Here is a 20,885-nt window from a genome sequence, read left to right on the forward strand (position 1 = left end):
AGCTCCTCTTCCGCAGTGCAGAGGGCCCTGGTGGAAATGCGGGCCAGCAAAACTTGGCCATTGCTTGGAGGAGCTGCTCGGCGTGGTTACGGCAGCGGCATCATGCTGTGCAGTGTGAAGAAGCCCTGCCGGACTGGGTGACCAGGAATTTGGTGCTGCTGCTGGCTTGTGTTGTAGCAGCCCAGCACTTCCAGTCTCCTTGTGCTTCTGCCACCCTTTACTCTGCACAAGCGTCTTGGACTTTTGCACGCACTGCTCTTAAAAGCCTTCCTCAGTAGTTCATATCATATGGATAAGGGGTTTTTTGAGGTTACTGCAAATTCCTGTTAGCCGCCAGACAGCTTCTGTCTTGCAGATACTTCAGCATTGAGGTGATTTAATAGGGAAACCTTTCGGAGAAGCAAGCTTTGACCTGGTCTAGGAGCATCATGCCATGCTACTCTGGAGCTACACACACAGGGCAGCCTGCTGGCTCCAACCTTTCCCACTGTGGAGGAGAGTGCTCTCCCTGGCCCAGGAGAGGCTGGGAGGAAGCATACTGCTGCCTTCACTCCTTGCCATGTCATTTTGTAGTGAAGCAGGCTCTAAATCTCCATACTGTTTGCCACGCTTTCCCTTGAGAGTGAGAGGGACCACCAGTCCCGGGTCCAGCTAGCCTGCATGTCGTAGCGGTCTGGCTTAAATTCAGTGTGCAAGTCTGTGGGGCTGTAACTTGCAAAATGCTTTGCAGGTTGTCCTGTGCTAGCACTGCCGGATCACCCAGGGAAACTGGCTTTGGGGCACGAAGCAGCTGTTGTAACCGAGCAGCTCTGTGCTGCTGTGTCCAGAGAGGGCTGGAGGGTGCGTGGAGGACCCCCTAGCTGGCAGGCTGTCTGCCTCTGGGGTTGGGTCTCCCAGCCAGCAGGCTGTCTGCTGCTGTGTGGAAGAGGGCTCTGTGGGAAGGTGCTTTTCCCACCTCTCCCTGGCGATGCTGCGACCTTGCACTGTAACGCAGCCTCCTCTGAAGCCATTCTCAGTGGGAGGATGGAGGATGGGAAGCAAGGCACTCATGGGGCAGCACTTGCAAGGCCAGCTCGAGGGATGCAGGGGAAGGTGGCAGCCAGCTCCAGCAGAGTCAGGTAGCAACCGTCTTCCTCCTCCTTGTACCAGCGTGTGTGCTCCCCTTCCCCTCCCGTCCCGGCAGGACGCAGCTTTTGCAGTGTTGACTGTTGCAGGAAAGCAGCGGAGCTCCACCGCGCTGTCTCTACAAGCTATAACCATTTTCCCTTGCATATGCCCAGGTTTGGATGCCAGTCCCCCGGCCAGTACTCATGAACTCACCATTCCCAATGATGTAAGTAAATCCAAGTGCTTCCTTGGCATGTGTGTGTGTGTATACACATATATATGTGTATGTATATATATATATATATATAAGCTGCAGGCATATGACTTTGTTAAATATGTTTAGAGATGCCCCTTCACCAGGTTCACTCATGTCATGTGCGGTCTGTTGGGAATCGGCCTGCAGCATAAAGCACCTGTTGGACTTTACTCTGTCAGTAGCTTTCCTAGGTACAATCCTTAATGCTCCTTTTCCCTTTCCAAGTGAAATCAGTGCTCATGAAACACTCCCAGTTGACAGCACTGGGAAGGGGGAGAGCTCCTGAGCCAGCCCTGATTAAACTATAATCGTTTAATCTAGCACTGGCAGATCTGAGATGATGTTTCAGCTCAAGCGTAGTTACTGGGGGAGGGGGCATTGAAGAGGAGGTAAGTAAATAGTGTTTCTGATGATACAAAGTGTCACACAAAAATCTGAAGGATGGTGCGTCTTATCTCAGTACTGGTGGCAGGTAACTTTTGGGTCTTATAGATGAAGGCATTGTGGTAAAGTAGATGTTGGACTGGGATATTCACTGGGAGGAGGCTGCAGTCATGCTGGGCACCACACGGTGCGAGGTGGGTGCTTGGGGATGCTCAGCGGGGAGGAGGTGGGATGGAGAGCACAACACAGCAGCACCTGGATCCATGGGTCTCACTTCTGGACTGGCCCACTGTTTTCCATGAGTTGATAACCAGCCTGCACTCAAACCAGGATCAGGGCAAGCAGGGGCATGACTTCCAGTCTCTGTCCCCATCTCCAAGCACCTTCAGCCCACCCTTATCAGGAGTTTCTAGACGAGGTCTGGCAGCTGTTGATACTTCTTCCTGCTGTTCACCAACACATGGCAATGCAAGGGATGGGCAGCGAGCCTGGCTGCAGCTGCCGGGCACCTCTGCTCCTCCGGGATGCATGCCCCAGCCTCCTTCCACCCGAGAGATGTGTCAGGGAAACAGCTTCTCAACATCTGCTGGCTGAAACCCTCGGAGACGCTTCACACCAAGGCCAACCACCAACGCAGGGTTCTGCAGGGAGATGGCATCAGGGCTGATCCCGAGTCTGCTTCTGTCTGTCCAGCGACAAGCTCCCTCTGGGAGGCTGTAGGGAGCTCTGAAAATGTTCCTAAGGTTGCAACAGCCACGTCTGTCAAGCATGGGGGATCATAGCCCTGGCAGCAATGAGGACATCTTCAGGAATATCAAGGGAGCCCTTGGAAAAGGGCCCAAAGGGGAGGAAAGGATTCCAGGGGACCTCCCACAGGACCCGGGAGCACTCAGAGCATTTGCTCGCTAGAAGCCCAGCTCTCATCAGACCTGCGCAGCATTAGATGTCATCACCTGCCTTTTTCTGTCTGCTGAAAAATGCCTCCTTAGCTCTGCCTCCTGTTGTTTTGAAGGCTTTTAAGTCCTCACTGCCACCTTCCCTGGAAGCGGAGGACAGGTTTGGATTTCTTAAAGCAAAGGGTCTACAGGCATGTTTTAGTGGTGTAGATCAGCTTGAGGTTGCGCTGCCATTCAAGGAAGTCTGATGGTATCCATCTTGTTGCTCCTCTGACTGTCAGGAGAAACTCAAATGCTGTTCAGCTTGGATGTTGTTGAACATCTGTCTAAATAGTTTGGCTCCTCAGGTCTCCCAAGCAGGTTCCCATCTGTAAGGGATTTTCATTTGCTGAAGCATCTCTGAGTTATTTCTGCGCCATGAAGACCAGGATGGGCAGCTGTTGGGCTGAACAGCCCACTGCAGCCCCTGAGATAGTTGATACTCTTCCAGCACTGCAGTGTGGTGTATATATTCAGGTTCACATGCGACAAACCACTAACAAAGGGACCAGTGGACATTTGGAGGAGTAGTTGTCTCCACTTCTACAGTGACAGAAATCTAGCAGCTGCCAAGATGAATGTCCCACATATAAAATTCCCAGGTGTAACCTTGGAGAAGAGCTCAAATGCTGATGGCCAAGAAAGGCATGCAGAAACACCTCATGCCTGTGTTGGTAAAGCTGGACATCTCGGTATGTGTTACCAAGCTGCAGAGGTGCTTGAGGGGACCATAGTTTGATGCAAAAATGAGCAAGAGCAAAGATGAAGACTGCTGAAGAGATTCAAACCACTGAGGACCATTGAGAAAATTCAAGGCGTGGGCAACTGAGGAAATTCAAGTCTCCAGCTGGCTCTAATTTTTTCACAAGAGTGTGAAATACATGTTTAAGTAGGATTCTCTTCTGTTGGTGCTGCAGACATGTGGTGCTCTCCTGTCAATGGTGTGCACGCGGGCGAGCCTTTGCATTGCACTGAAGGAGCTGAAGGGGGTAACAGGCAGCGAGTGTGTCCCAACAGGGGAGAAGTGTGGGACGGGGCAAGCAATGTGAAGCTATCGATCATGTGTGGCTGCACCAGCTGATGAGGGGGCTCTTGGAGCTGGGATGTCCCCAGGGAAGGTGGCAGGCTTGTTTTCTTCTAGTAACATGTCCTGTATAACCTCCTTCAGGTTCGCTGTGATTGGCAAGGGGATAAGTGCAGACCACAGTCTGAAACATGACTTATTCCCATCCTTGCAAAACACTGACCAGTTATTAGACCGTGAAAATTATTATTACCGAAATGAGCCCAATATAACACCTCGCCCTTCTTGAAGCCCTCTGAGATGCTGGGCATTGTGTGCAGATAAATGAAATTTGCCCCCGAGGAGCAGAGCAGGGCAGGCTGCTGGACGTGTCCTGAGAGGACCGTGCTTGTGTGCAGGTGGGATTGACCCCCGGGCTGTCCCTCTCCTGTTTTCATGAGCGTTAAGGTCACTCGTGTCCCAGGGCAGAGGGAGGAAAGCTTCTGGCCGGCACCGTGTGGTTGTGCTTGTATCCCGCCGGTGACTGCCAGAGCTGCCGCTTCTCAGACGTTCCCTCCGTGCTTTTTTTCTAGCTAATAGGCTGCATAATCGGACGCCAAGGGACCAAAATCAATGAAATTCGGCAGATGTCGGGAGCGCAGATCAAAATCGCCAACGCCACGGAAGGGTCATCAGAGCGCCAAATTACCATCACAGGAACCCCTGCAAACATCAGCCTCGCTCAGTACCTCATCAACGCCAGGTGAGACCCCCCCGCCGACCTCCGCCGCCTCCCACCACGGCCAAACTTGTCCTGCTGGCGTGGTGGGAGCAGCACTCGCTCCCGGCACTGCAGGCCAGGAGGGGCTTCCTGAGGCCGGCTGGGACGGATGGTGGCTTGCTGAGACCTCTGAGCGGGGACCAGATGTCACCAGCGGGACCTCTCCCCCCAACTGGCACTTTGGCTGGTGACTGGGAGCTGCTTTGCTGACGGCGGAGTGGCCGCGGGTTGCGCCGGTCACCTGCCCACTCATCACCCTCACTCGAGGGTTTTGCTCGTGGGTGGGCAAAATTGCCGCCGACTTTCCCTGCGGACAAGGCAGGGGACAGGGACGGGGACAGATATGAGCTGGTGGTGGGGAGGTATCACTTGGGACCTGCTCACTGGGATCCCGGCATCGCTTACTACCACTTCAGAGCCTCTTCTGTGTGCTTCCAGGCCTCCCAAAGGCTTTCCTCCATCCAATGAAAATAATCAGTCCAATAAACTCAAGACATGGGAACGGCCTGATTGCTTCCTTTTCATGCTAAAATGCTTGGTGCAACAGGACTTCACAAGGGCCAAGGGTTCCCGACGCTGCCTCCAGCTGGGGGGTGATGCTGCCTGTGCCGTGGGGTACTGGGGGTCCAGCAAGGGACTGCAAGGGGAGCGTACAGGGGAGATGTAGCTGAAGAGGGGTTGGGGACCATCTCCGTGCTGGTGGTGAACCATGTCTGGGGTGCTCGCACAGACCTGTTTGCCTGCGTCTATGGACTCACGGATGGGGAGCTAAGGGGAGAGAGGGCCTTTACTGGCTTCGCGCTCACCTGGAACAGCCGTGCAAGCCAAGGCTGTCCAACTGTCCATGCCCTCTGCCACAGGCAGAGTTGGTGACGTGCTAACCTGCCGCCAGCCCAGGATGCGTGTGGCTGCAGGAGGCTGCTGGTAGGGTTCTGAGGATGGGGGGCTGCTGGCAGTGACTCTGACGTTCGTTGGTGTGTGGGCTGGGAGCACTGGTGAGGTCTGTATGTGCCTTCTCCTCCTTGCACCCAACCCACCTCAGCCCTGACCTGCAACAGACCTCCACCATCCTGCCCCGCTGTCCCGCTGCCCCCACCCATGGCACCTCTCCAGCCGCTCAGGAGAGGGACAGGGCCGGCCCCATGCCCATGGGCAAGGCCAAGCAGCTTTTCCCTCAGCTCCTTGCCTCCTCCCCCCACCTCTTGAAACAAGAGAGAGAAAGAAAAGAAAAACGAGTGGCTCTTCCTTACTGGAAAGGGCTAGCTGAGCTGCAGCCTGTGCTGTGGCAGAGATGACCTGGCAGGCGGCAGGATGGGGCATAGCTCAGCCTCTCCCATAGTTTCAAAAACCAAAGCAAAATGAAGAAGACGGAGGAGCTGGGACAGCTGCCTGCCCTCCCTGAGAGGGATGCTGGTAGCAGTGAAGCCGTGCACTGGTATGCCTCCTGCCAGCACCCCTGGTGGGTGCAGTGCCAGGGACAGGCATTACCTGGCAGCAGCAAGGAGAGGAGAAGGCAGCTGGCCATTGAGCTGGCTCTCTGCTCCAGCCCCCCGTGCCCTCCACAGGGACCCCCAAGCTCCGTGTGCTCAAGCAACCCAGTGATGCTCTGCCCCCAGTCCCAGCGGGGCGTAGGCCAGAGGAGGAGCGCTGCCCCACAGGGTCTTCGTTTTCTTTTCTGCTCTGGATATTAAGCGCTTGTTTTTGTCTCCCCCTCACCCCTCTCTCTGTCCCTGTCTATTCTAGGCTGACGTCTGAGGTCACTGGAATGGGCGCACTCTAATTTCCACCCACCATCCTCCACTCCGCACCACCCGACCCTCTCCAGCCACCGGCACTCCACCCAGCCTGTACTGCCTGTACATTTACCGTCTTCCCTTTGCCTCCACAGATACTCTTTTCTTTACTAACAAATATATATATATATTTAAATACACATGCATATGCACACACTGGAACATTTCTTTACGAGCTCCTTACTGTGCTCCTGAGACTGCTCCCAAACTCTTTGGTTATGGTCCTTGTTTTCAGCGTACGGTGTTATTACTTCATCTGCTTTTCAGGGGGTGGGGAAGGGGGGGGTTGTTTTTTTTCTGCTGGTGAGACTTCAGAAGCTGACGGGGTCTCTAGTGTCAGTCTAGAGTAGCTACTTACACGTTTGAGTTGAAGTTGGCGGTACTTGCTGTAACCTATGGACATGTGACGCCACCCAGAGCTGTGCGTGCTTCAGAGTACTTACTTTTCACACCCTCTTCCTTTGATGCTCCCTTATCGTTGGCTTTGCTTGTCCTGGCTCACCTTTGTGACCTTGCATCCCTGCCCTCAGGGCAAGGCATAGTTTTCACCCCATGTTATTTGGGAAGCAGAACATGCAGAGCCCAAGCTGACACACACGCATGGGTACACCTGCAGTCTTCTCTGTTTGAAACATGGCAGGGTCCAGACAAGCCATTTTTCATACTAAAAGAAGGGAAACACACACACACACACATACACAAAAATGGTCCTCTTTTTTAACTAACAAGCAACTGGAAGTGGGAAGAATTCAGCTGCATGGGATTCACACCCCCAGGGGCCTTTGAAAGCACTCTTTTGACAATCCCCACGAGCAAAACCTTTGGACGATAGCTCAGGAAGCTCTGTGAGCCGGCTGTGTTTGTCGTTGTTTGTGTTCAATAAATGTCTGTGCAGCTCTGCTACCGATGGGCTCCGACTGTTCTTCTCCTGGGTCGCCCTGCCATCTCCAGCCCCATCCCTCCCTCTGCATCCTTCTGCATCTTTTTAGCTGCTTGGAGGGAAGGTGGGGATTGTATGCAAAACTTCATCATCATTATTATTATTATCATCATATTATTATTATTTTATTTTATTTAGAGAAGGTCCCCATGAGTGATGCACTTCCTGAGTGATTCTAGGCTTTCTTTTTTTTTTTAAAGGGGAGGGTACTTGACTTGCATAATGCTTTGATTTTCCCTAAGATTAAGTTACAAGTTACGGTATGACAACAAACATCTCTCACTGCCCCCTTGTCTGGATGAATCTACCATGTCTGTGCCTCACACCTTTCCCCAAGACCCTCTATGCCCAGCCCTGCCTTCTGCTTCCAGGCTTTACTTCTCTCTCCTACCTCTCAAACAGGGAAACAAATATATTTTCCATCTGTTAATTTCCTACTGTACAAAACATATGGTACATGTTTTTTCCTGTATTGCAAAGGAGGGGATCGTGATACACCATGTCCCCAGGCAGCTAAAGCAGCAGATACATTTTGCACTGTACCACATGGGAAATATATTGTTTTTTCCAGGGGAGCCCCAAGACTTCATGGCCTTTCCCTCTCTTCTACCCCTACTGCCAGCAGGTACTGCTAGCAGTTCCCCTCCCTTTTCCTGCTGGGATGCTGGACTGCTTCTCCTCCTGTCACCAGTGCTGACTGATCAGCGTTCACAAGGGGCTGCAGTGGGGACCCCAGATGATGCCACCGCATCCATCGGGCCAGAGTTGGGCAGAGGGTTATGGGCTCCAGCCCCAGCATGGGGGCTTGTGTGGCTGCCCAGCATCTGGCAGGGATGGTAGCATGGCTCGGAGAGGGCAAAGGGAGTGAGTTTGCTTGAGCAAGACATCATGTGCCTGCTATCTGCGTGTATCAAGCAGCATCGTCACCTCCCCTTAGAGGTCCATTCCCCCAGCCCAGGACCCCACTGCTGTCAAAGATCCAGAAATGTGGAGGTGGCTGCCAGTCCTTTGCACTGAGCACCAATGATTCGCTCAGCCTAGGTGTCATAAAACCCATGCGTGCTCAGCTCTCTGGAGCATTTGAAGCCTCTGCATTTAAAGGTGCTTCCAGCTCCTTCTTAAGATGCTTTTCTGCCAGTTCCCAACACTGCTCCGCTCTCCCTGGCAGTCTGGATTCAGCTGTGCCTTTCAGGTGGTCCAGTAGCCAAACATATGCAAGAGCATCCCTTTGTTCCCCACCCAGGGGTTCGGAGGTGCTTTGGGAAGTGCTACAGGGGCTTGGGTGGAGCCAGTAACCTCCGCCCCAGCAGCATCCCTCCCCTTGTGTTTGTGCTGATGCTGGAGGAAAGAGAGAGCCCAGGCACCAAATGTTACCTTCCCCACACTGCTGACTGCCCACAGCAAGCGCAGAGCCACCTGCAAAGGTGGTAAGTCAGCTGTGGGCAACCGGCACTCCTCATCCTCTCCTTTTCCTCACTCTGGTCTAGCCAAGTATTTTTTGTGTTAAAAGAACAAAATATCTGTGTGTGAGACCCAGCGTGAAAATAACCACCCATCAGCCTGTCAGAGCCACCCTGGTGGCCTGGGTGGTAAGCCGGGGCATGTGCCTGCCAGCAAAAGCTCCACATCCCACTGCCACCACCCTCGAAGCAGCCAGTGGCCTGGGGTGATGTCCCTCTTGGAGGGGGATGATGCATGGAGGGAACCAGGCCATCCTGCTGTGGCTCGGCTCTCCCATGAAGCTGCAGGACAAGCCAAAGCATGAGCAGATCTTGCAGGTGATGGAGGATGGAAAGCAACCCAGGTGCATGGCAGGAGCAGCCTGCCTCTTCTTGCACTGCTTTCTGGGCACATGGAAGCACTTTAAAACTCTGGCATCATCAGAAATCAGCAGCAGGAGCATGTCAACCAAGACCAAGAAACCCATCACAAGCCAATGCATTTGTGGGGTTCGTACACGTGTTGGGTGCTTATGCCCTGAGGAAGGCAGGGGACTGTAATAGCGTGCTAATTGCAATGAACGTGGGAATGGCTTTGCACAGGGACCTGTGGTTTCTGCAGATTGCGTCTGCCCTGAATTTCTTTGCTGTGTGTGTGGTGTGCTCCCCATGCTATTCCCCACCGCCACTGAGACAGCGCTGCCCAAAATAGCAAATGCCAGATTGGATCTGCCAGATGCAACCAAGCTCAGAGGCTGCTAGAGAGGAGGAGCAGGCTGCAGCAATACCTCTACACGCATCTCCGTGCCAGTGAACCCACAGATAACTTCCCCCTCTGGCTACCATCCCCAGCCCAGCCCACTGTGGTACGTCCATCACCCAGCGAGACTGTGCCTGCCAGTAAAGCCGCTGCAGGAATCCATGGTGAAGGAGGGGAGGTCAGATACGAGCATGAGCATCGAGCTGTTGTGCCAAGCCACACACTGCAGCAAGGACCCAGGCTCATGGGAGCACTCTGGGGAATGGTGCATCAGGCTGGGGAGGGCAAGGGACGGTCCCAGCGGTAGCAGACACATCCTTGCAGCCTCGGCTCTGCATGGAGCAGCAGGACAGTCTCACAAATCTTCCAGCACCTAGATAAAAAACAACGCGTCTTGGGATGTGGTTTTTAAGGACTGTTGTTGAAATGTGCTGTCCTGGGTTTTGCCTTCTCCCCACGGCACTTCAGCCTGCTTTATCTGCATGATGTCTGCTTGCGTGACCGTTAAAGCTCGAGGTATTCCCAAGGGACTTGAGGAGGCAAAGGAGCCTCGATGTACAAAACTGATCACATTTCTGCTTTTTGCTCTGACACAGGATGCTTTTTTTGTTTCAGCTGTCTGGATACCATTTATTACAGAAAAAGCCACCTGAGCAACTCTACCTGGGAAATGCCAGCCCTCCTGCAAATGGAACTGGTGGTTTATCAAACCAGGCGTGCAAAAAATGATAAATCTATACTGAACCCCTACAAAGCAAATGCTTATTTGCCTTCTGTTGCTCAGGAATCACCTTGGCAGAGGGAGTGATACAGCCCAGCCTGCTGCCTCTCCCTGCTGTGCATTTAGGTTTTAGAGGATGTGGGAAGGAGCTGAGCCCTTTGCTGTAGTGCTGGAGGGAGGGGAGCCTGCAGAAAGCATTGGGTGGGATCCTACAGGAGAGGGCACAGTGAAGGATGTAGTCGTGCTGGTGTGGTTGAGGTATCCCTCCTTCTGACATTACCCAGGCCTTTGACTTTGTGACTTTTCTTAGGGGTCGGGTTATTTTGCAAAGAAAAAAAAAAAAAAAAGAAACAAAATTCCAGTGTTATGTGGGAATCTAGCAGCTTATCCATCATCATCTGGGCTTGAGCTAGGCCTGGAGAAAGAGGTGTTTAAAAAATTGTAGCATCTCCTGGGAACATGTGGATGACAACAATGATAACAACGAAATCACAAGGAATGTGTCAAACTCGGCTTTGATTTCCTTGATATGGGTCAAAAGGAGATTCGATGGTTTATTTGGAAGGAGCCTCAATGTTTTGCTTTTACTTGTGATATGTCTTGGGTTTGCATTTTATATGATCTTAAAACGCTCCAGTGATGTACCCACAGCCATGCCACTGGGAAAAATATATGCACATCTCTGATGTTGGAATGAATATTCAATACAAGGTGAATGTCCCATTTAATCAACAGAATAACTTTAGCACATTGCTTTTCTCTCTCAGAGCAATGCAATTTTATCCAGGCAGAATGATTCAACATTTCTGGAAGTAACTAACTCAGTATTACTCAGTCAGATTCCTTGGGAATGTGTTATTTTGTGGGAAATTGTTACTTTGGCAGGAAAGTATTGGTCTGATGCCTCCCCCTGCCCCCATAGCACAGTGGTTCTCCATCAGAGAGGGGCAGCTGAGGACTGCGCTCGGCCCTTTGGAGCTCAGCTGAAGGTCTCCACTCCCCCTCACATCCTCCCCAGATAATGCTCTCAAAATTAAGTGTTCGGAGTATTGTTATGTGCATTTTTTTCCTAGACTGTCTTTGCAAATCTAGTACATAATGGGGTTGAAAAAAATAGTTTCCCCTAAGGGAAAGTGACTTTTACCGGGCAGACTCTTTAAATGTAATACTTTGTTTTATTCATATTTCAGGGGGTTTTATGTATTCATGCTAGTCACTTTTAATTATGCTAATTTCAAGCTTATGGTCCATTAGCAAGTTTAATGTCACCCTTCCAGTGCTGACAGAGGTGGGGTTTCTGGGGGTTCTCTCTGTGCTGTGGGAAGGATGAATCCTCAATCTCATTTTCTCCTTGGCCACAGGGGTGGGAGGATGGCACCGACTGGGCGCCAACCCTTTCTGACACCTTTCTCACGCCGTTCGCAGAAGATGAGAGCCCCGCAGCCCATCTCCCCTAACCCTGCCTGGCTGCAGGCCCCAGCCCCAGGGAGGTACTCCGGTCCCCAGCCCTGCGTGTCCCCCCCGCCCCCCGGCTGGTCACTAGGTGTCCCCCTTGACCAGCTTTTTGCACGCATCCTGCTCCAGCGGGGGCGTGGGCAGAGCATTTGGATGTCGGGTGCTCCCAGCCTCTGCTCCATCCACTTGCAGAAGAGGTGCCACGCTGCTGGACGTGAGAAGGGAGTGGGTATTTGTGTCCCCCCCCCCACCGGTGACATCCACCTAGCAGGTGGCTGGCACTGTGTCCCACTATGGGAAGGGTCCCATCAGTGCTGGGACCTTCATGGAGACACCCTAGCCCATCTGGGCAAGCACGCATGGCTAGCAGCTCCCTTGGCCACGGGTGTCCCCACACTTTCTGGTCTCCCTGACCCGGTGTTTCGCAACAGAAGGATAAGGTTTTGCTAGAGAGGTCCCAGGTGTCCCCAGCCCTCGCTGTCCACGGGGAGGTCGGCATGCGCCGTGCCTCAGCTCGCTGCGGGAGTGTCTGCAGCTGGTGGAATGACTTGCAGAAAGGTCATAGTCTCGGTGTAATTCCCCTACTCACATGTTGGATATCACGGGGAGCTGGGGTTGTGCTGAGGGTTATTTTTGCTTTCCCTTCAAAAAAATAATGCAGCTGTGGATCTCAATCCACTGTGCTATGCATCAAGCCCCAGGCCTCCATCCAAAGGGTAACGTGGCAGTGACTTTTAGGAAGTACTGAATGTACCAGATGTGCAACTCCTTCAACTCCAGATGTGCAGCCCCCCGCTCCCGCTCTGCCTCAGCACAGTTGTCCTGCAAAAAGGAACAAGAGACACCAGATTGCTCAGAAAGCGGCCCGCAAACTAAATCTAGCCAAGTACAAAACCAGACTGGCTCTGGATTCCCACACTAGTGTTTAGGCAGTTTAACCGCAGAGATGTCTCTTCCCAGAAATGATGCTCGTGTCGGCTCCGCACATGGGGAGAAAAAACAGCTAGGAGATGAGCGAGATAAAAATGAAGCGGCAGGAGGAGGCTTCGCTGCTGAACCCCATGCTGAACATGCTGAAATCAGCCTGTTGCTGATTTAAAACATGCATGCTGTTTCTAGAAGGAACTGCTTTGATCCTGAAAGGGAAAGCCGGGATGTGCACGAGGAGTCAAGTATTTGAAGCACTCCCAGAGCGCTGTATTTGGGTTCCCTGTGAGCAGCATCTCAGAGGCATTATTTATGCCTGGAGGAAAGCCTATGTCTAAAAGCATTTGCATCTGGACCAAAAAAGGTCTAGCACCACTTGGCTCTGGACCCTCTCTGAGTTTTGATGCTTCAGATGAGAGTCTGAGGCGTGGGATGCTCCGGGGAAGCGTGGGCATGGCGGCATGCTGGTGGTGGGCAGCTGGCAGCACGGCCAAGCACGAAGAGCTTGGGGAGGTGGGAGGGAGGGATGGAGGGATGGAGCAGCATTACTCATGAACTCAGGGTTACATGCATGGCTTAGGGTCGAACCACAGCAGAAATCCAACAGGATTTCCCAGTGCAAAGGAGAGCAAGATAGCTTCATGACGTGCTCAGTCAAAACCTCTGATTTGGTGGTATGGGTTTGGTTTTTTTTTCATGGGGTCCTTCAGGCAGGAGCTCCCACCCAGACATTGCAATGGTGTAACCTGAGGCTACTGCTGCAGCCAGTGCTGTGGTTTCCCCAATGGATGCTGCTGTGTGCTACTCAGTAGAGGAATGGTGTGCTGCTTCTCACTGCCTATGAAAAGCTAGTTAAAGATGTAAACGTGACACCCCAGAGAAACCACCATCTCTGTGTTTAAACCAGATTTTCAGTTGCATGCTAATATTTCTTTTCTTGCCTCAAGTAGATTTTCCCTCCAAACATTTCAGGTTGAAATGCAACAATTTCAAGATGTACAGGACACCACAGTGTATCTTTAAATGCAGCAGCGCTCGGGGTGGGGGGGTTGGACTGAAAAAAATATTTATGTGCTCATGTACCTGCGATACAAGATTCAGCCTGTGATGTTTGTTCCCTCTGTGCTGGGGCAGCCCAGAGCTGTGTGACCGTGGCTCCTTGTTGGCCAGAACACGGGCAGGGTGTGCTTTTTTCCCCTTAGCACAATGCCAAAACCTACTCACAGGCTTTCTGCTGTTCACAGACAGAGGTTGGGCAGGGGTATGCACCCTTCCCCAGTGTTACCCTCCCAGCTGCTGGCTCCTGCGCATCACCCCCAGCCCCTCAATGCACTCGCCCTTGCCCGTCACCCCCAAACCTCACTGCCTGAGCTGATGGGGGCCAGCAGCACCAGCTGTCCTCAGTCACCATCCTTGCAGCCTTGTTTGCGGGACAGAGAGAGGCAGGCATAGGAAGGAGGGCAGGCAGGCAAACAGCCAGGGGCGATGCTCAGCCTGGGAACAGCCCACAGCGTGTGACATGGGGTCAAGGCATTTTACCTGTACAAAGCCTGTGGCCTCGACATGTTCGGCTGGCTCCTCTGGAGCTCCCAAAAAGCTGCTCACAGCACCCAGTGAGAGCTCACAAGGCAAACCCACAGCACACCGGGTGACCACCTTGGCTCACCCAGCAGCCCAGGGCACTCACGTGGGATGTGTTTGGGTGTGAGCTTCAGTGGCAAAGGGAGGGTTGTGTTGGTGTAACAGAGCTCAGCCTGGGCACAGCTCACCCAGGTTTGGCCTTCAGGGTGCAGGTGATTTCAGCATCACACTGGAGAGTTGCTCAGGGCGTTGTGTGGTGCCATGCATCCATGTAGCCCAAGGGGCTGGGAGGGGGAGGGACTGGTGTTGGAGCCTCAGCTGAGCCCTGACCATCTCCCTTGATTGACCCCCTAGCTCTCCAGACCCTGATCCCCATGGGAGGAACACCTTCATCGCCTGACCGGAGCACCGCAGCAGACATGGTGCCAGTGGCTGACACTTGAGCCTCCCCCGAAGATGCTGCCGGCTTTCCATGAACTTCTCCCTCTCCTCCGTGGCACCCTTCAGGCTGACTGCCCGAAGTCCCCTGCCCATGGCTGCACAGACCCTGCTCCCTCAGCTGTGGTACAGGACAGCGGCGGGACCAGGGGGCTTGAGCAGCAGCTTGCAGGAGAACAGCAGCTTGCAGCCAGCTTGCAGCAGTACCTGCTTCTGCAAGCAAGCATTTCCCCACCGCCCCTCTCTGCGCTTCTGTATCACCCCTCACTCCCCTGCTGCTTTGCGATGTATTTTGTGGCTTATTTGTGTAATTGCAATAAAGCTTTTGTCGCTTGAGGTACCCTCCATGGTTAGCAGGAGAAGGTTGGGGTGACAGCAAAAAGGGGGTCCCCAGTGGGGGCACATGCTGCTCAGCTGGCACAGCCGTGGCTTGGGGAGTGGGGCATCGACAGGGAGGGTGGTGGGATGCTGTGGGGTGGCCCAGCAGGGCAGAAGCCTCTGTCCCCTCGGGAGGGTTAATGGGGAAACTCAGTGCACACAGCCTGTGAAACAACCCACGACTGGCTGGAAAAAGGGCCTCATCCGCTCGGCATCAGGAAATGATCCAGTGCGGGAGCGGGGCTGCCCAGAGGGGAGGGAGAGTGGGACGGGGGGGGGGGGGGGGGAGCACTGTGAAGAAAATCCAGAGCTTTCCCCAAAGGCAGCGGCGGCTGGGATTCATTATCTGTCAGGAGATCTGTTTATAGCAAGCATGAGTCACTGCCAGGCCCCTTGGATGGGAGCAGCCCACCGCCAGGACTGCCAGCAATGCGGATGGGGTATGTGCTGCCCATCCAGCCCTACACAATGGCAGTTCTCAAACTGCCCCCGCCCCAGACTGCCACACGCCAGCCCCAGACCTTGGAGCAGACCCAGCACTATTTTGGTCTGCATCGGGGCACATGTTTTCACTGGGATGCTTCATTTCTTACTCGAGAAGCGATGCCAGAGTGCTGCCTCTCCCTGCCACGCCACCAGCCCCGGCAGTTCCCCTGCCATGCCCACATGTGCCCATGCCCTTGGGTAAAGCCAGCCTCAAGCAGGGGTATCACCCTGTGAAGCAGAGCTGCTGACTTCGCCCATGTTGCCCTGATGCAGTGAGGGTCTCCGGTCCCTAGCCAGTCCAGCTCCAGGGCTGAAACACAGCCAGGCAGCCAGGAGAAGCCAGCATTGCCTGTTCAGACCTCTGCCTCATGGGGAAATGAAGGCAAAAATGCCCATTTCAACCTTTTTCTCCATTTGGAATTGTATTTTCTGCAGTGCATGTCACCCCTGCTCTTGTTTGGCCCTGCAAAGAAGCTGTGGGCAGGCAGACAGTCCCTCTGGGTTTTGGCAGCTGGCCGAGCCCAAGTGTTGCTGTGGGAACCTGATTTTCACCCCTGCTAAACCCAGTGAGCACTAGCCCCAAATCTGTATGGGCGCCAGTGTTTGCCCCAAGTGCTTCCTCTGTGCCATCACACTGGTCCTATACAGAGGTGTCAGCCTGTGGCACTATCTGGGGAGGTCTCGGCCAGCTCATAGTCAGCATTATGGGCCCACTGGCAGAAAAGGTGCTCATTTCCACCCCATCCCAGTATCTGTACCCCACAGCACCTCCAGGAGGAAAAGCCACCCTTGGCAACTTGCAAAAAGCCAGGGATCTTCTGTGGTAAAAAGTCAGCCAGTGCAATCCTTAAAAGCAGGCTGTTATCATGCCCAAGATGGGAATCTGACTAGAAAAAAATCATTTTGCTCCTTCACAAATCTCTTTATTTGGAATGAGGTGACACAGCAAAGGCAACGCCTGCCGGGGACTGAAGATGCACACTGCTACCTGTGCTGGCTCCCACGGTGTGTTGGTGCCCAGGGTGCCAGCAGCCAGCCCAGCTTGCTGCCTGGCTCAGGCAAGCCACAAAGCCACCTGCAACATGCAGTTCCAGACCTGACACCCACTTTTCACTAAAAAACAGGTTTTCAGTGTTTCTCCTGCTCCATCAGCTGGTCCTATGCTTTGGCTTAGAGAAAAACCCATGTCCCCACTCCTCTCCCATTCCTCACAGCAGCAGCACTGTGGAGACCCTCCCAAAGCAGGGTTCTGAGTTCTGGGAAACATGGGTCAGCCTGGCTCAGGGATCCTTTCCCACCTCCACAAAGCCATGGGCCTTCCATGAGCACATTGCATGGCTATGCACCCTTGCCTGGTGCTAGGAGACACTGCCAGAGACAGAGACATCCCAGGGTGGGAACAGTCCCACGGAAGGAGCCAGTAGATCTGTGAGTGCAAACACCTGGGGTTCAGCCCCAGATACTGCCACCCACCCACAGGGCTTGAATCCCTGCCCAGGCTGGAGAGGTGGGTGTGAAGGGATATTAACCACCAACGTCCTTCACCTGCATACACTGGCTTTTCCTCTGCAGGATGCATCAGCTGAAACACAAAGCATCATTGCCCCTGTGAAAGGCATTAAGGGATGCAGATGCCCCACACCCCTCCCCATTGCCTCCAGCCCTCTGCTGCAGGGTATCTGGCTGCAGTGCTCAGTGGCTTCCTCCTGAGAGGGTGCGTCTTTGGAGATTTGAAACAGCCTGTTTACCTTTGACTGTTCCTCTAAAAAAACAAAGCAGTGAAGGAGAGATGCTTATCTTTATGACCTTGCTGCAGCTTGTGCTGGGAACCTCTGGTCTGTTGTCTCCTCTGTAACCCCTGCTTCTGCTCCAGGATGGAGCAGGTCAGCCTCTCCTTGTGTGCCCTGTGCTCCAACCCCCTGGCCAGCTTGGTGGCCTGGTATCTTTTAAAAGGTGGCTGCTTCTTTCCATCCTGCAAGGGGGATGTGCTAGATGTCTCCCAGGCAGGGTGTGTGTCTGCAGGACCAAGGGCTGTCCTCCAAAGAGTGCTGCTCCTCCTCAGTGGTGCTCCTGAAGGACAGTTTTCTCCTCCAGCTCAGCATCATCACTCCTGTCTCAGCCATGGCTAAACACAGCTGGGGAAATAAGCTTGAGGACAGCAAAATGGCTGGATGGTTTACATTTGCTCTTCACTATCTGCAAAAGATCTGAGGAGGATGCTTGGCACTGCTTGGAGTGTGCTGGGAAGGTGTCCTTGTCAGGAAGGGTAGCTGACTTGCTTTAATCTTCTAGGAAAAGGCTGCAGGCTGGATCTGGCTCTGGCATAAAGAAAGCTCAGCTGCAAGCCTTGTTGCATCCTAGGACTGCTCTCAAAGGGCGCAGCCACCCCAGAAGCTGTGATGGCTGCCGGAGTGGTAAAAATGATGAGTATAAATGATGCATGCTAAAAAAACTGAGAGAAGAAACAGTCTGGGAAAGAGGTGACAGGGACCTCAAGGAGTCTGCCAGATATGTGTGAGCTCCTCAGTTGGGGTGGATCATCCCCCTGGAAAAGCATGGAAAGGGGTCGGGCTGGCTCTGCACTGCACTGTGCCCTGAAGCCAGCCTAGGCGTTATCTGGAGGGTGTCCAACAACCTCTGTGCCTTCCTAGGGCTTTGGGGCTTGCTGCCTACACCGAGGGAAAATGACAGCGTGTTCAGGGGAGCGGAGGTCACTTGAAAGCAGGAGGAAATGAAATGAAAGCAATTCAGGGTGGTCTTTTGGTTCCGCAGAAGAGATGAGCTGTGCTATAGCACCACTGCATCTTGAAAGTCGAGACAAGCTGCTGGAAAACAGGCGAGGGGTGAAAGGAGAAGCACGGTGCCATGTGGGCGTCGGGGGTTTTGCTGTGCTGCTTCAGGAGAGGATGGGGAACGCTGCCAGCCTCGTGTCACCCCTTCCACCTGGGGCTTGCTGGGACCAGTCCTGGTCACTGCTGTGCACCAACAAGCTGCTGGGCATCCGCACAGATGCGGAGAGGAAGGTTTGGAAGTGGTGCTGTAATCCGTGGCAGGGGAACACCAGGTTTCCTACCTGATTAGATCATCTCTTTGCAGTTTGGTGACAAAGGCTGGCCTGGCTTCTGCAAACTGCAGGGCAAGGGAGCCCTGTGCCACCTCCCCCCGTATGGGGCTGGGGGGGGGAGCCAGTGGCTTCCAGTCCCCCCAGCTGGAGCCAGGGCTGTGTCTGGCGGCTGCTCGGCTGTTCCTCGAGCGCCTGGTGCCTCCTTTTCCCAGGAAGATGTGGCCAGTCTGGCGAGCATGCTCCACTCCCTGGGAATCACCCAAGCGATGCATTATACTGCAGAGAAATGGAAAATATTCTCCGCCCAACTGCCAGAGGGGTTAGCGCGTGTTTTTCCACCCAGTTTTCATGCTGTGCCTGCTGGATGTGCTCCATGAGAGGCTACGTGGGAGAGGCGGGTGCTCTGTCCCCTGTCCTGGCAGCCGTATCCCCAGGGCTGGAGGTGGCATGTCCCGGGGTGCTGCTGACACCACGTGGGCTGGCTGGGGCAAAGCACGGTTGCTTGCCAAGGGCTTGGTCAGGAGCTAGCAAGCAATGATTCTCGGGCATCAACGCCTACCATCATTTCTTCTCTAGCTTTGTCAGAAAACCAGGCCCCCCGCCTCGGTTTTGTTTTCTGCAAGAACAGGAGAACAGTGCAGGTGTTGGCGATCTTCCCGGTTTGGGCCAGTTTTATTCCCAAACCACAACGCTCCCAACCCCAAAAAGCCTACGCCTTGGGTTGTTTCAATTTTCTGAGTGTAAAATGTACATTTTCCCCGGAGGAAAAGAAAAAATCAAAGAAACCTGAAAGTGAGTTTTGCTTTGTTCACCTTCAAGCCTCCATGGTGGGGCTCTCGTTCCCAGGAGCATGCGGGGAGGCCCTTCCCAATATCCCGAATGCAAGACATCCCACCCATCCTGCAGCACCCCCATGAGGAAAGCAGCCCTGCGAGAGCTGGGGGGCCAGAAAAAGGAGCCCGAAAATGTTATCTCCTCTCCTACAGCTCCCATGCCGCATCTGCAACCTCCCCTCTCACTCGACCCTCTCATCTTTCCTAAGAAGCTGAGCCAAGCTTTCCCACAGACCCAGACAGCTATTAGAGAAATATTATTACCAGATGGCTTGTTTTTTCCATAGGACCAGAGGCCAGCGTGAGGTAACGGGGAAAATATTAACCCATCCCACACCAGCCTGAGCATGGGTTTGTGGCTTTGCTGGTGGAGCTGTGCCGTGTCTTGGCTGTGCCGGCACGCAAGGGGTCTGCAGAGTGGGTGGTGCCGGGGGGGAACTAGCACCCAATATGTGCTGGAGCAGTGGGGTAGCTGGAAAGCCCCCCTTGGACCATCGGTGGCCCTGTGGGGGTGGCTTGAGGAAGGTTTTGATGGGGAAGGGAAGAGCATGTCCCCAGATGGTGCTGGAAGGGAGGGAAGGGTCCCCCCAGGACAGCTCAAACTTGTAGGTGCAGAGCCCCGCTGGCAAGCTGCACTGTGGGGAAGTTCGCGCCAGGTCAGATGAGCCATCGATTCAAGCAGAGGACAAGCTCTACATCCTGGCTGTCCTGCCTCTTGCAGGGTTGGCAAAGAAAACGTGTCACTTTGAGTAGGGCTGTCAAGGGATTTGGAAGATACTGCATGACATGGGTTGGCTTTTCCACTGGGTCTTTTTGCAGGTGGGTGGATGAGTGTGAGACCTTCCTCTGGTGCTGCTGAGCCCACTCTACACCCATGGTAGGATGCTTGCAAGGCACCACCCGCCTGTGCTGGGAGAGCAGCTGCTGCTGTGCTGGGAGAGGTGATGCTTTTCCTACTTGGAGGGGTTTCTCCACTGCCTCCTCCCACAGAGATCCACTGTGGGAAGATAAATTATCATGTGCAGAAACACCACAAGCCACACTCTTTCCAGCAGGGTTTGTGGTTGGCACAGCGCTCAGCTTGGACCACTGCTGCTCCTGTTGTGCAGGTCTGAGCATGGAGATGGGCCAGCCAGTGGGGATGCAGCTGAGCCACGGGCGAGCTGGGTTGTGCACCCTGGGGGTCCAACAGCCAGGCCAGGGAGGTGCAGTCTGTGGCAACCAGAGCACATGGAAACCTCTTCAAGCAAACGCCTTCAACATCCCAAACGCTTAGCAAGTCTTGGGCACTCACGTCCCCAGGAGTGGTGGAAGGTGACACAGCCAGCTGTCAGGATGCCAGTGTGCTTCATGGGGTTGCAACTGGGGAAATTTCAGTGCTCGTTAGTTGTGGCATCTCCCGGGACCATGTGAGAGGACAAAGTAGCCCCAGCTGCAGAAGATGGAGCTGGAAATCTGGTACTCAGTCCTTCCCTGCTTTCGAAAGCACCCTTTGATTATAAGTGTGCTGGTGGGTTCAATCCTGGCTTTTCCCAGGGGAATTCATTTCAGCTCATTTCCATATTTCCTGTGGATGGAGTGTTTTCCATTTCTAAGTGGACTTG

At 53.8% G+C, this 20,885-nt stretch overlaps 1 protein-coding gene across 28 annotated transcripts in view; it reads left to right on the forward strand.

Moving 5' to 3' along the window:
• The window catches only part of PCBP3 (poly(rC) binding protein 3), a 61,829-nt gene extending 46,964 nt beyond the window's left edge, over nt 1-14,865 (forward strand). For 16 of the 28 annotated variants that reach the window (XM_074829882.1, XM_074829879.1, XM_074829884.1 and 13 more), the window contains 3 exons: nt 1,281-1,333; nt 4,279-4,448; nt 14,437-14,865. In XM_074829882.1, the coding sequence (XP_074685983.1) occupies nt 1,281-1,333; nt 4,279-4,448; nt 14,437-14,482 (269 nt within the window). In that variant the 3' untranslated portion in view covers nt 14,483-14,865. Of the gene's footprint in view, nt 1-1,280; nt 1,334-4,278; nt 4,449-6,209; nt 7,163-14,436 lie in introns of those variants that run through there. The other 12 variants (XM_074829875.1, XM_074829876.1, XM_074829886.1 and 9 more) reach the window with 3 other exon arrangements.
• Nucleotides 14,866-20,885: the final 6,020 nt, after the last annotated feature.

Source organism: Strix aluco, chromosome 6, assembly GCF_031877795.1.
Source record: "Strix aluco isolate bStrAlu1 chromosome 6, bStrAlu1.hap1, whole genome shotgun sequence".
Classification (NCBI taxonomy): domain Eukaryota; kingdom Metazoa; phylum Chordata; class Aves; order Strigiformes; family Strigidae; genus Strix; species Strix aluco.